Source organism: Actinia tenebrosa, unplaced genomic scaffold (assembly GCF_029948245.1).
Source record: "Actinia tenebrosa isolate PJP-AT-01 unplaced genomic scaffold, QUT_ActTen_1.0 PGA_scaffold10__47_contigs__length_13832649, whole genome shotgun sequence".
In the NCBI taxonomy this organism is placed as follows: domain Eukaryota; kingdom Metazoa; phylum Cnidaria; class Anthozoa; order Actiniaria; family Actiniidae; genus Actinia; species Actinia tenebrosa.
Window position 1 is genome coordinate 3,606,154 of NW_028292570.1, and position 15,076 is coordinate 3,621,229.

The window sequence follows — 15,076 nt, forward strand, 5'->3', positions numbered from 1 at the left end:
TATTGACAATTACACTACTGTAAACAAATAGCACATTCAAAATTTTGATTAAAACAGTTTAATCGTTAATACAGTAGTTTTTACACGTGAGTTACAAAATTATAAATGGTTTAGGCTTCCTGTGTTGGGATTCCCATTGTTTGGGCTTCCTATGTTAACTCTCTAGTAAGCGACCATCTCCCGTAAGCGACCACTTTCTCCTGGCCCCGAGGTGGTCGCTTACGGGAGAGTCACCTGTATACAATTTCTGACCCCTATTGTGCTAGCGTGATATATTATAAGATATTTTTATTATCAGAAAAGGGAGTTTCCTTTCAAATTTGTCACATCGATAATAGTAACAATTTAAAGTTTTGAAAGACTGTTCTTAATTAAACTGAATAAATTACAAAATCTTTTGTTTTCTATTGATAATATTTGAAATTTGAAAAATATGAATTTACTTTTTCGTCGAAGACCAGGGAGTGATTGCTCAGATCGAATTGGAATTTAGAAGTGGATTTTTGTGTAGATAATAATATTATCGGACTTTCTTATATATATTTAAAAAGGCAAACTTCAATAAATTAAGTGGCTTTGAATAGCAAAATGATACTAAAATGAAATTTTATAATTTTATAAAATGAAAAATTATAGCTTAGATAAAATGGAACGAAGTTAATTAAGCATGGGTTTTACTTTGCGTTAAGCGGTTGAGAAAATATTAAAACTTGAAGAAACAGAAAATGTGCACGCGTAATGTGTGCAGTTACAAAGCACGCGGGGAGTGGCAGAACACGAGAGAAGTGTTGGGAGAGTGTCCCGCGTGCTTTATGACTGGCCTTTTCAAAAATAATGCTTAACTTTGTTCCAATTCATCTCAGCTATAATTTAGGTTATTTTTGGGTCAAACCAGCCAAATGCACGCTTGTTATAACAAAAAATGAAGGAGTGATGACGTCATTCATTTAACAAATTGGTTTTATGTATGAGCGTAAAACATAAGAAAAACCTCTTAAATATTTGAATCCTTTCCATAGTAACCGTTGCTGGTAAATAGGTAAGACCCCTTTAATGAGAGCCAAAGCTAATGCTTTTTCTTATTATTTATTATGCGCCCCTAAATCAATTTATTCCAAAATATCGAGTTAGCTAACTTAGCCCATGGATTTTCTTCTGTTGAACGTAGATTTCAAATCGTACCTTGGCATATTTCTAGGGAAAAAATGAATTGAAAAAATATTAAATATGTAAAAATCTATAGACTCTTTACACTAGTTCTTATTTAATCTGGGCGTTAAAACAAATAGAGAATCATAATCTCTTGATAACTGGAATATTAAATCATAGGTTGGTTTAGAGTAAGGCCCCGTCCACACGTATCCAGAAACTTTTGTATCCGCACAAAAAATTTTGCGGATACAAAAATTTCCGGATACGTGTGGACGGGGCCTAAGTAAACAGTCTATGTTTCTATGTAAGACTAGATTGGTTACAGCATGGCACCGGAATCACCAGGGCACGGACGGGTTCAAATCCCGTTCCAGAATCAGAATTTTTTCCGAGTCTTTCAATTGGCAGCTGCATAAGTTGCTTGATATACTGCGAGAATCAGCTCAATTTGATATATTTACTACCGCAGTACAAATATATATTTCTTATATATTCTCATACACACGTGAATAAGACTAATAGGTTATTAGTATTCCATGAACAATTACTTTGATACGTACCGAAAATCCAAAATCTATAGCGGAAAGTTTGGATTGTACAATTGCCCATACAGCCCATAAGAAATGCGAAACCATAGTAAATCTAATGAAGAACAGACAAAAATAAGAGAGGAGAAGTGAGGTTCAGTGAAGTAAAAGGATGAAAGAAAAAAGACAAGACAAGACGAGCTGGGATGGGAGAGGAGAGGAGAGGAGAGGAGAGGAGAGGAGAGGAGAGGTTTGAGGTTTGAAATAGCTTTATTGGCATGACCTACGATTTACAGGTATTGCTAAAGCATTGAGAGGAAAGGAGATGAGAGGAGAGGAGACTGGGGAAGAAAAGGGAAGCGAACGAAAGAGAAGAAAAGAAAAAAAAGGGAAGAAAAAGGAAGTGAAGGAAAGAAAAGGGAAGTTTAAGGGAAGAAAAGGGAAGAAAAAAGAAAGTAAAGAGATAAAAGGAAAAGGAAAGGAAGGGAAGGAAAGGGATGGAAGAGAAGGGAAGAAGAGAAAAGATGAATGGAGAGGAAAGAGCCTCACATTTTAACTTCATCTAGTATTTCCTGTTCTTCTGAAGTAATGTTATCAAAATGGTGGTTTGTATCTTTCCCAAGGTATGCTCTTATAAATGTTAACTGAAAATCAAAGCAAACATGGGTTTGTTATACTTTTCCTTTGGTGCAAATGATACCTTGAATTCTGGAAATCAAAAAAGGCTGAGAACAATTATTGAAATGCTCCAATTGCAATCAACCAATAGACTATTTCGACGATGTGGTGGGCATCTTGAATCACAAGGCATTAAGAGTCATGAGGGGGCAAACATACAAACTTTTGATAAAATAATGCTGTCAATTCACCTTTTTGGCGCTGGCTTGGATTGTGTTACGGTCACCAAAAAGTTTGGACACTGTCTCGGATTCCCATACAAATTCACTGACTTTAAAGAGAAAATTTAGGCAGATTTCTTTAGTTAGCTATCTTAACAGCAGTAAGAAAAGCTTCGGGACGACCTGTATAATGCCTAACAATTCAAGATGGCTACCACATTGTCAAAGTACTCCATTGTCCTTCAACCACTGGCACCTCCCTCCCGTCATGATAAATACTAACCAACAATATAGAACAGTGACCAAGGGACTCATTAACAGTCTAGTTATTTTAGAAGTGGAAAAATATTTAATTTCTTTTGCAATCACCTGTTCATCTTTTGTTGGAAAGTCATTCACTTTTACCCCAAAGTGAGGTGGTTCTTTGACTGTGTAGTTGAAGATCCATTCACAGAAGTGGTTAGCGATATCATATGCTCTGTAATTGTATGCACTGTATTCAAAATCAATAAATTGGAAGTTGTAGTCTTCCTTGCAGTCATTGTTAGTACTTTGGGGAACAGCTAGAATGTTTCCTGTGGGGATGAAAAAATAACAAAATAAATGATAGAGGGGAGGAGAGGGAAGGGAAGAATATAGACAGCAAGGAAGGATAGATGAGTGAACAAAAGGAAGGACTCCGACGAAGGACTAGCGTCCGAAACGTCAGTTTTTTCATCTTTTCACGGTGTATAATTTACCTTTTCATCATTACTGTTTCATTAGAAACACCGACGCAGCTCACACTAGTTTTTAGCTAGTTATATCTTCTTAAAAGGAAGGAAGGAAGGGAAGGAGGGAGAGAGGAAAAAAGGAAGGAAGGAATGAAAAAAGAAGGAATTAAAAATACAGACGTAGAAAACTAAAGGAAAAGAAAGAATGCATGCATGCATGTTGTACAAAGATCATGTTATAAATTGACATATTTTGAATCCATTTTCTGAAACGCCAGTTTTTTCATCTTTTCACGGTGTATGATTTACCTTTTCATCATTACTGTTTCATTAGAAACACCGACGCAGCTCACACTAGTTTTTAGCTAGTTATATCTTCTTAAAAGGAAGGAAGGAAGGGAAGGAGGGAGAGAGGAAAAAAGGAAGGAAGGAATGAAAAAAGAAGGAATTAAAAATACAGACGTAGAAAACTAAAGGAAAAGAAAGAATGCATGAATGTATGTTGTACAAAGATCATGTTATAAATTGACATATTTTGAATCCATTTTCTACCTTCTTGAAGATCATTATGGCAGAATACAATTGCAGCCTGGGAAGACTTGGAGGTAATGTAGTTTCTAAATGAAATAGAACCCACTAATTAATCAAATAATGTTAGAGTGCAAAAAAATATCTGTGATATAGCACAAAAACTAAATAGCACTAAACACATCTACAGTTGTTTTTCTTTTGATTTCAATTGTTTTATTGGTGCTATTTTGTACTAATTAGTTAGTACTATTTCACAGATATATGGTTTGCACTCCATAGCATTTATTGTTACTGCTATCAATAAATAAGACAAAAAGTTGATAATTAATGACGTGGCTCAAAAACTGCTGATTGGCTTATCTAAATCTCAACTGAGAGTGGCAATGTGGTTCACTGCTGAAATAATCTCAGGCGCTGTGACAAAATGGTGGACGAGGATGGATTCCTGTTGAGCATTTTTCTGCTAATAAATATGAAAAAAAAAATTATTTACTGGCCAGGAGGTCCGGATTGGGAAAAACTGTGCCCGAGGTCTTGAATATACTGATCAAGGCCGTTAGGCTGAGGTCCGTTTTCAAGACTGAGGGCACAGTTTTTCCCTATCCGGACCGACTATAGGATGGTAAATAACTTATTAATTTTTTCCCCTATTTTTTTTACTTGTTTTTGTAATCGTTTTGTTTTGTTGTTTAGCGGCAAAGGATACCAGACCGTGAGCGCGGGCAGATACGTACTGACAAAATACCGCCCGCTCAAACAGCCAATCAGAAGACACGATTTTTTAGGATACTGGACTGGAAAAAAAAAAAAGATAATCTATGATTTTCAAACTCTTTTCAAATCTCCTAATGATGGGTTGATGACTCAATACCAGTTAGAAAGTTAATCTCAATAAGGTACATTTTTTATTTGGAGGGAAAGGGCTGGGGGATTCACAGTGAACTTGGTTGTAGCCCTCCCCCTTTCACTACCTACATACGACTATTTCATCAAATGTTCATAATTACCTCAAATTGTCAAACTCCTTGTTAAGATCAAAGTTTTTGCAAATCTCTTGTACAACTGAGTCTTTGTCACTTTCAATCATTTCGTCAATATCTTTTAAAAGTCTGTACAAAGTGAAAAACATCAACACAGCAATTTAAATATTTGACTTCTGTTCTAAGCTTTGGGCTCTTGACCCACCCTCAGGAATAGGATACATGCTTCACAGTGATGGAGTTTTTTAATATCACGGTAAATGCTATTGATTGGAAACAAAGAATATAACCATGACCAAAAATAAAGGTTGCACACAATGTGTAGTTCCAGAAATTGCCCACATCACCCCCCATTGAGGATTTTTTGAGACCCCCCCCCCCCCCCCTCACCACCAGAAATTCCAATTTTCTTCCTTATCACCTCCGTAATTTTGTTCTTTTTCTGACCCCCCACCCCTCGGCCAAATTCCTCTGTGTGTGTGAGAGGGGGTATGGATAATTTCTGGGACAAGGCAGTGTGTGCAAGCACAATAAGTATAGGTAATAGGACTACATGCTGTCCAATGTGGAAATAATTGGCAGAAAAAAATTCCAAGGACTGACAAAATTGGAAGAGGCTGATAGGCCGAGTCCAATATGACCGTCAGAGGAATTTTATTCATTTATTTCCAAATTGGAAAGACATGTAGCCCTATATTGCAAATTAATCATATCACCCCAAACTCTACTAGACTGATTCCTTAAGTCATAGTTTTCCATCGAAAGAATGTGAGTGGAAACGATCCAAATTAATCTTTAATTTGGACAGGAAAGAGGATTTGAAAATAATACAATTATAGTTGCTTATATGGGATTATAGTGATGATACAATTATAATACTTATAGTACACTCAACAAAATTACTCGACTCTGATTGGTCGAGAGGAGTGCATTTATAGCGTTAATTGTACTCTGTAGGAGTACCAAATTAAGTTGCTATGGCAACACGGCCAAAACAATGTCAAAACAATTATTTTCTATCATTTTGTACTTAAAAAACATAAATGAAATTTCGAAGCCGTAAGAACTAATCTTTTTTATGCATTTCAGTTGAGCGATGGACTGAAAATCGGCCGCCAAATAGACAAAGATGAACGGCATCGCTTCGCATTTTTTACTGAAATTTTGTTGAGTGAACTATAAACAAAAAATCACACGATCTTCTCGTACAATTTGGAATTAATAGACACTCGTAATGTTTTGAAAGTTCTTTAATTGCACTCGCCTAAAGGCTCATGCAATTACAAGAACTTTCAAAACATTACTCGTGTCTATTAATTTCCAAATTGTACTTGAGATCGTGCGATTTCCTATACAAATAAATATATCATAATTTCTAGATTGTTTTGATACAAACACAGACAAAGAAATTCTTTCACCTTGATATAAATTCCCACATCCATTTTGGTTTTTTAGATAAAGGAAGACTCATTTCATGATATTGTCTGAGCTTTCTTGCAATTCTGACTGAGTTGCCAGGACTTCTTAGTTCTTCACTGGAGAGATTTCTTGCCTAAAATCAGGAAAGAGTAAAAAAAAAAGAATAATACAAAAATTATTCAAACTCAAAAGAAAAAAAAAAATCAAATTTTTACCCTTGCCCTCTAAATAACCTCTGGTCTGCATATCAAACTCAGACATGGCTAAGTAACAAATCAAATCCTGAAAAAACCTCTGGGCTGATTAAAGTCAAAATCATGACTAACTAAATACAGATGGAACCCTTAAACAATCTCTGGGCTGATCTAAGTCAGAGCACGGCTAACTCACAGATCAAATCCTGAAATGACCTCTTGAATGATCAATTCCAAGCCAGGGCATGGCTAAGTCACAATTAGAATTGGAATTTAGAGTGTTTGGTTTTGCACTGCAGGGAAGAAAAACAAGAGAACTCAGAGAAAAACCCTTAAACCTTGAATCAATAGAGAGACCTAACACCTGAAAGCTGTGTGCTACTATTGCTACAGCTCCCTTGATTCACAATTTACCACAATATAAGATGAATGGATGAATGAATGGATAAATGAATGAATGGATGGATGGATGGATGGATGGATGGATGGATGGATGGATGGGTGATGGATGGATGGATGGATGGATGGATGGATGGATGGGTGGGTGGATGGATGGATGCCATGGATGGATGGGTGGGTGGATGATGGATGGGTGGGTGGATGGATGTGTTGTGGAACTGACGACAGAAAACGCCTTTTACAACTCAACAACTTTACTTGAGACGTTGACTTCATTACAAACATGTCAGCACGAAATTCGATTCCTTAAGGGGTTACAATTTATTCCCCACCCGGGGAGGGTACTAATATCCTAGTCTCTTGGGGCTTCGTACCACTCGTCCTCCTTTCGTAACGTATTGGGCTGTAACAGGATGGATGGATGTGGATGGATGGATGGATGTGGATGGATGGATGGATGTGGATGGATGGATGGATGGATAAATGGATGGATGGATGGAGGAAAGGAGGGAGGGAGGGAGAGAGGGAGGGAGGGAGGGAGGGAGGGAGGCAGGCAGGCAGGGAGGGAGGGAGGGAGGGAGGGAGGGAGGGAGGGAGGGATGAATTAATTAATGAAAAATGTGATTCATTTTGCAAATACCCAGGAATACTCACCGGTATTAACTCCTCAAGGCGCCCTTCTGGAAAAATTGCATATAGTTTTGGTCCAACTTTTCGTTCGGCAAGTAAGGCAAAAACCATGACATCAGACACAAGGGCGTGAATGTCCTTTACTAATTCTCCATACAGCTGTCCATAGATTCTAAGTAACACCTTCCTGTGCTCTGTTGTATTGATGGGATAGTTATCTGGTAGTGAGCATATGAAGAGTTCATTGGACAAGCCACCACTAGTAAATAAAAGAATATGTAAGGGTTGTGTGAAAATAATTTTCATCAACTGCTTGCTACATAGGCTCTCTCAAAACTATATTATTATTATGATATATCCAAGCTGTAATAGAGGTAGCATAGTATTTGGTTGATTGATTGATTGAAGACTTTATTTAAAGAGGGTGATACGTGACAGTAATTTTGGTAACTGATTAACTTGTGGCCCTCTTGTGTTTAGCACGGGCACTGAAGATGGTCATCACCAGCGTCTTCAGTGGATCTTTTACGTCCGCCTTATACAGGGTTATATAGTGAAGACAGACAGGGCCTACGGTTTTAAGTCCTTGTCCGAGAAGGGCTGGTGCTAATGGTTGGTGGTAGTCTTAAGTAAAACACTCATCCATTATTCATGCATTTATAAGCAATTTTTTTCCAACACAATACCTACAATTTAATACAATTTATACTAGATCTTTATAGAACATGGATGTCATCTAAATTATTTGTCAAACAGATATTATAATAAGTCTAACAATTACACTGTAATGCTATAGAGTGATTTTCATAAACCCTTGAAACAGATACCATTAGTGTTAGTATGTAATAGTGAATTGACAACAAAAGAACACAATGGCATTAGGGTCTACTAATTTGTATCAGGCTAGTGTGTATTTCATGGGTTTATAAAAAAAACACTTTATTGTAATGATACACATATATAGAAAATTGATTAAGCAGACTTAGGGGGACCAAGGTGAGTTTTCTATGTCTGTTTTATCAAGGCAGAGCCTATAGGGGGGTACTCCCCTATATTTGCTATATGGATATGTGCCGCCCTATAGGGTATGGTTTTTCGGCTTTTGGGTCTGGGGTAGGATATAATTTTTTGGCATTTTGTCTGGTATAGGGTTAAGATTTGGTCATTTTAGTCTGGGATAGGGTTAACGATTTGGTCGTTTTTGTCTGGCGAATAGGCTACGCTTTCTGCCGGCACAAAAACAATTAAAACGTTAACAAATATTGATTGCAATCTATAGACTGTAACCGGGCTTAGTCTGGGATAGGGTGTACAATTCTTAGTTTTAGTCTGGGGTAGGGTATGTAAAATCAAAATTTTAGGTCTGGGATAGGGTCAGGGTTTTGAGGTCCTGGCGGCACACCCCTACCCAAGTTGGGAAGGTAGTACCCCCCCCCCCCCGGGCTACATACCAGGCAGTTGATGTAATCTATTAATAAAAATACTAGGGGTTTAGCCAGAATCTTGAGGAGAGGGGGGGGAGGAGGGGTTGCACATCAATTTTCAAAGCATCGCTAAGCCAAACGTATCATGATCTGATTACATATAGATGTTTAGGTTTTTACAGTGCAAGGAGGGGAGGAGCTGGGCCTCCTTGGCCACCCTTGCTATGTCCCTTAATACAATGAATCGCTCCTAATACAATAGATAGTACTAAATAATACAATAGATTATTTTGAATACATAACACTCATCAAATGAGTGCTATTATGTGGGTTCTCCTGTTTTATCCATTTTCTACATATCTGTTTAGTCAAATCAAACTAGTGGTTTATCATCAATGCTACCTTCTGATTGGATGAGCTACTACTAGGCTTATAAGTTATAAGTTACTAGTAGCAAAAGGTGCCAGGTATGAAAACCAAATCATTGAAATTCACTCAAATCCCATTCGGACTCAAGGGCTAATAGACAACTTGTGCTAACAGGTCACAACACCCTAGGGCTCTTCTAATTATTTTATGAGCAAGCTTTGCCATCCAGCACATTTTCCCATACAAATCCTTATAAAACATATCCATTTCATATTTAATGCCATTTCTCAGTCAGCATTATGAGCTGAAACTTCACCCTCTTATTAATGTTGAGCTGCTCTTTTCATGGCTAAAGTTCGTTTTTCAATGTATCATAATTTCGAACCTCGACTTCCATAGAAAATCAAGAAAGACGCTAACACGCCAAATTTCAGGAGAATTGGTTGAATAGCAAGAGGGATACAGCCGTTTGAATATATAATTACCCCCTACAAATATCTGTAATTATATATTCAACGGCCATATCTCCGTTGCTTTTTAACTGTTATTCTTAAAATTTGGCTTGTTAACGTCTTTCTTGATGTTCTATCGAAATTGAGGATCGAAAATTGTCAAAAGCAAAATTTTGTTTTTCGTGACGTCACACTTCGGTGCTAACAGTTTGATATTTTTATCATGCCATTAACGCATTCCATTTGAATAGCGTTGTCAGCTAGTAACCTGAGCTGGACATCTAAATTCTAATCTACCAATAAACATAAATATCAAATATACTGAACTATATGTTATACACACATATACGTGTTAAGCTAAGAAATACGAATATTCTTATTGACTAAAAATGCCCTCAAATCCATTCATTTTGTTCTATATTTTGTCGACTCCAAAGTGGATTTGCAGAACACGTAAGCTTCGAATGATTATTCAACACTTACGAAAGAATTTTAATATGAAATTCCTCAAAAGAAACCTCCTTCCAGCTGCCTCCAAGATATTCTTTGCATAAATCGTAAGCTTGGTTTTTTCGATCTTCTAAAGATACTTTACAACTTGTCGCCATGCCGTAAATATGTACCTTTGTCGAAGCTTTTGAAGAACGTCGGCTATAATTCGGATACTCATTTTTGAAATTCGTAGCTCGTTCGTAAAAACTCGTAAAGTTTCGTAAGCGGAGAATTACCGACTGCTAAATTTCAGGGGGAATGAGGCCGAGTCTGCGCAGTTGGTTCTCTCTTCCTCTCTTCCCTTTCCAAAATGGTGGGTAACGAAGGTTTATAGATTCATAACTTTACATCCATCTCCATCTTAGTTATATTTTAAAATATCCTAAATAAAGCAATTCATATCGAAAGGCTGATAACTACTCTATGATTTGATGCTAATTTTTTCATCAAATAGACTTAGAATTAATGACAATCTAACCTTTTCCCCAGACTGCCCGTTTAAAGAAGACCAGAAAGCTTAGAGGCCATGTGAGCCATGGCCACGGCCGTGTTGGTGAGTGTATTTAACGTTTGCTATATATTTTTAGGAGCAATTGAGTAATAATTACGTTAAATTGTTAACAGGAAAGCACCGCAAACATCCCGGAGGTCGTGGAAACGCTGGTGGACAACATCACCACCGAATTAACTTCGATAAATAGTAAGTCTGGTTTTGTAAATCAATTATTTTTTTTCTTTAATTTTACAATCCTTCCGATGTTTACCAGCGGAGGCATTAGACCCTAATAATATTATTTTTAGAAAAAGTAAAACACATCTGTTGCGGTGTTTGTCGTTGTTTTGGAAGGGTTCATACCTTAATAGATTATTTCGTGGCAGCCATGTCGTTGGGCAGGACAATAGAAGTTTTCTTCTTTGGAAAATATTCTATTTTGAGTAATGCAAAAGTATTGCTGGTTTTCAATCATTCCCAAGAGTATTTAATTACCAAAGACATGGTGGCCATGTTGGATGATATAACAACAAAAGAGACTAGTAATGAATCGTTTGTTAAATTCATTCAACATGGCTGCCATAAAAACCATCAATTGCATTGACCCTGCCTTATAATATGGTTTCTGTGAAACTCCTCTATCACAGAGGGTTTAAACCATCTAATCAAGTGTCTACAACTGTATTTCATTCTTCATTTGTACTAGAAAAAAGTGATAAGAGTGTAATGAATTAATTCTTGTTTGATTTTTTTGATAACAAGTTTTATATCAGACATATCACCAGATATTTGCCTTTTTTGCTTTTTGCTTGTTCGTGATTCACTCATGTTGGAAACTTTGGGTTTTCATGTTTCCAGTTAGTGTCTGCTCAATTCACCTTTTTGGTGATAACCATCACGTTGTTAACACTTTGTTGGATTGTGTTATGGTCACCAAAAAGTTCGGACATCGTTCTCGGATTCCCATACAAATTTGCTGAGTTTAAAGAGAAAATGTAGATAGATTTCTTTAGTTAGCTCTGATAACAGCAATAAGAAAAGCTTTAATCAAGTTCGAAAAATGATATTTTACTTGTATTTAGAGAACTAACTAAACAAACCAAGTAAATAGTTCATTTAAATTCAGTACATTTGTATGGAAATCCGAGAACAATGTCCGAACTTCTTGGTGACCATAACACAATACAACACAATTTATACCATGTGACGGCTGGCACCGAAAAGGTGAATAGTCTAGGCTATTAGATGGTCCCTAGTTAGCTTATCATACTAGGCTAGGCTATTAGATGGTCCCTAGTTAGTTTATCATACTAGGCTAGGCTACCAGATAGTCCCTGGTTAGTTTATCTTACTTAGTTTATCATAGGTGATTGAGGAAGTCATAGTGGTAAAACGCTCCCCTCTCACCTCTGAGTTCAAGGGTTTGAATCGCATTCACCCCATAGAAGCTAAGTTGGTTTGTCTGTTCTGACTTCAAGGGTTTTTACAGATTTCCAGTTTTTCCTCCCTTTGTTTTGTCTTCAAAATTAAGCTGCATTGACATTTTTATTTATTATTTATTATTGTTTTGAAACTGTTGTGTACTGTTCTCTGTCAAACAAAATTGCACACATTTATTAATGATGCTGTGTCTTATTATTTCCTAGCCATCCTGGTTATTTTGGTAAAGTTGGTATGCGTCATTTCCACTTGAAGAAGAATGTTTACCACAAGCCATCCATCAATCTTGATCGTGTTTGGACGTTAGTCAGTGAACAGACCAGACAAAACTACAAGAACAAAAAGGATGGCCCAGTACCTGTCATTGATGTCGTCAAAGCTGTAAGTATCTTGTTAACTACTGTTGGTGTAGCAGGGATTTCATTAAGTTTTGAAATAATAGAATGTCTTGAACGAGCCAAAGAGTCTGAACGAACATTTTACAGATTATTAAGCTATAAATGGTAGTTTAGGCCGGAGAATTTTGCTCATTTACTGGAGCATCAATCCGATACCTAAACCTTAATGAAACCCCTGTGTACCATGTGATTTTCGAAGTTAAATGTTGAAATGTGCACACATTTTTCATAATTCTCCAGTTTCGAGATATCGGTTGCTCTGGGTAAGGATAGAAGTAGAGAGAATAAGAGAAAAATATCAAATGCCTTTGGCAGGATTCGAACCCACGTCTTCGGTATTCTAGTCTGATGTGTTAACCACTACACTACAAGGACCAACCACGCTGGTAACACAGCCGGAATATGAAATGTAGGGTATTCATGAGGATCCCAGAGCGATATTTTTTCTCTATAGATAAGTTGAACACCGTAAATAAGTACGCAAAGAATAGACATAGTATAGTAGTAATAAATTATGCGTTCGGTGTGTATATAATGAAGTAGAGAGAATAAGAGAAAAATACCAAATGCCCTTGACAGGATTCGAACCCATGTCTTCGGTATTCTAGTCCGATGTGTTAGGATACAGTAAAAATCCGCGTATGAGAACCTAGGATTTTTCAAGTTAGCCTAAACAGGTTCTTATATAAATGGTATTTAGTGTTAAATTAGGCTAACTAGGTTTTTAATTAGGTTCTTAACTTTTGTTCAAGAAATAAAATAAAGTTTCATTTTCAGTTGGATTTTTTTGCAGTAACCACGTACAGTTATAGTGTTTATAGCATTATTTTGTACAGACTGTGTTATAAATATATATTTGAAATGATTGATTCTATTTCTTTCTTCTTTTTTTAAAAAAAGAACCTGTTTCAGAATTTTAGCCTAAAATGGTTCTTATGTGAAGGGTGCTTAAAAATGAAATTTTAGCCTAACAGGTTCTTATGTGCGGGTTTTTATGGTAGAAGGTCTGTTCTTTTGAGATAGTGAAGAAGGTTTGTGCTACTGCTTAAGATTGATTGTGGGTTGGAATTTGAAATCCAATTCAACTCGGTCTTTTACTCAATGGCTAATAGCCCATTGACTTCAATGTATTTCATACCAATTCTTCTCTGTGTTTACCAGGGATACTTCAAGGTTCTCGGCAAAGGTCTTCTCCCTAAACAACCAGTCATTGTCAAGGCCAAGTTTTTCAGTCGGCGAGCAGAAGATAAAATCAAGGCAGTTGGTGGTGCTTGTGTACTCATGGCATAAGCATTGAGGAAAATTGGTCTTTGTATAAATGAATAAAACAATTACACCTACTTGATGTTGTTGTCATTTGGGGATCAAGGGTGTTGTACTTTAGCCTTCATAGCGGCCCTCTGGTGTTGTACCTTTTCCCCCACCCCAATCCCCCAACACCGGAGGGGCACCACGCAGATGAAGGGGGTGTGGCATAGCACTTCCCTCAACCCTTTCTGGAGTCTCTAGTTTGATTCCTGGACTGGGTAGAGTGGAAAAAGTATAGAGTGCAAACAATTAATCTGTGAAACACTAATTACTAAATAGTACAAAATAGTGCTAATTAAACAATGGAATTTGCATGAAATTGGGGTACTTAGTATTGCTAAAGTTTCGCGGTTATATTGTTTGCACTCTAACCGTGAAAATTTAGTAAAACTAAAGAGCACAATTTCATGCAAAATTCCAATGTTTTCTATTGTTCTAGCACTATTTTGTACTATTTAGTGTTTCACAGATTTATCGTTTTTACTCTATCACATGATTAAAATGTGCTGGGTCTTTGTTGTATGAGACCCTACAAAGTTAACCAAGGTATAAAATAGTAATGAAATGTCATGACAATGATCAAGGTGTTTCCATTACATACATAGGCACATCCTTGAACGAAACTGTGTTTTCTGACTGTCAAATATTTGTCATCCACTAAAACTCTTTAGTCATGACAGCAAATTGTAAAATTGTGTGCTGTTGAGAATAACTGTAAATAAAATATGTGCTACGTGCCATAAACACGTTAACAAGATTTCTTGTTGACAATTTAATGCTTTTTACCACTAACCAAATTAAGTGTCCGTGTTTCACTTTAATGTTTTAAAGGCAGAGTTTACACCTTGTTCAGCACGTGATCACTGAGCTGCAAAGGGCCTTTTGCACAGGTTTTTCTCAGTGCTGAATATTTAACACACAATTGAGGCTAATAGAGTACTCAAGTGATGTCAAAAATTTATTTTTGTTAGATTATATTTTTGGTTAAAAATTTCAATAGACAATCAAGGGACATTTACACACCAAATTTGATGAGAATATCAGCCGAGATATGGTCATTTGAATATATTATTACCCCATACATCACTGTCTTTTAGTTTGAACGTCTTGAACCAAGCTGAAAATACAATGAATTGTATGGGGTAATTATATATTCGATGGTCATATCTCGGCTAATACATTACAATTGGTTAAAAATCAAGGTTTATTTTTTAGTGGTCACACTTTAGTACTCTATACTGAGCAAGAGATAAGGCTGCGCTCATAATGTATGGCAGGGGGGGGGGGGGGGGGGGGGGGAAGGGCAGGGGAAATCT

The 15,076-nt window shown here is 36.7% G+C and overlaps 2 protein-coding genes across 2 annotated transcripts; one reads left to right on the forward strand and one right to left on the reverse strand.

The window, feature by feature from the left end:
* Window positions 1-42: 42 nt before the first annotated feature.
* On the reverse strand, window positions 43-10,307 carry LOC116293836 (choline/ethanolamine kinase). Its single transcript, XM_089026700.1, has 9 exons — window positions 10,113-10,307; window positions 7,409-7,643; window positions 6,161-6,294; window positions 4,770-4,871; window positions 3,784-3,848; window positions 2,888-3,093; window positions 2,229-2,323; window positions 1,713-1,794; window positions 43-1,194 (listed from the first exon to the last, which is right to left on the reverse strand). Exons 1-9 carry the CDS (start codon window positions 10,235-10,237, stop codon window positions 1,132-1,134), a joined length of 1,107 nt encoding a protein of 368 aa, XP_088882826.1. The 5' UTR covers window positions 10,238-10,307; the 3' UTR covers window positions 43-1,131.
* Window positions 10,308-10,387: 80 nt separating this feature from the next.
* Window positions 10,388-13,792, forward strand: LOC116293850 (large ribosomal subunit protein uL15). The gene is made up of 5 exons (XM_031701342.1): window positions 10,388-10,434; window positions 10,611-10,674; window positions 10,746-10,821; window positions 12,261-12,435; window positions 13,614-13,792. Exons 1-5 carry the CDS (start codon window positions 10,432-10,434, stop codon window positions 13,740-13,742), a joined length of 447 nt encoding a protein of 148 aa, XP_031557202.1. The 5' UTR covers window positions 10,388-10,431; the 3' UTR covers window positions 13,743-13,792.
* The last annotated feature ends 1,284 nt before the right edge of the window (window positions 13,793-15,076 follow it).

Coding starts and splice junctions, on each gene's coding strand:
- LOC116293836 (XM_089026700.1), bottom strand. CDS start 10,237: ATGGCGACAAGTTGTAAAGTATCTTTAGAAGATCGAAAAAACCAAGCT. Junction 2,324..2,887: donor TTCCAACAAAAGATGAACAG/GTGATTGCAAAA, acceptor TTTGATTTTCAG/TTAACATTTATAAGAGCATA. Junction 1,795..2,228: donor ATACTAGATGAAGTTAAAAT/GTGAGGCTCTTT, acceptor GTTCTTCATTAG/ATTTACTATGGTTTCGCATT.
- LOC116293850 (XM_031701342.1), top strand. Junction 10,675..10,745: donor CCATGGCCACGGCCGTGTTG/GTGAGTGTATTT, acceptor AATTGTTAACAG/GAAAGCACCGCAAACATCCC. Junction 10,822..12,260: donor CGAATTAACTTCGATAAATA/GTAAGTCTGGTT, acceptor ATTATTTCCTAG/CCATCCTGGTTATTTTGGTA.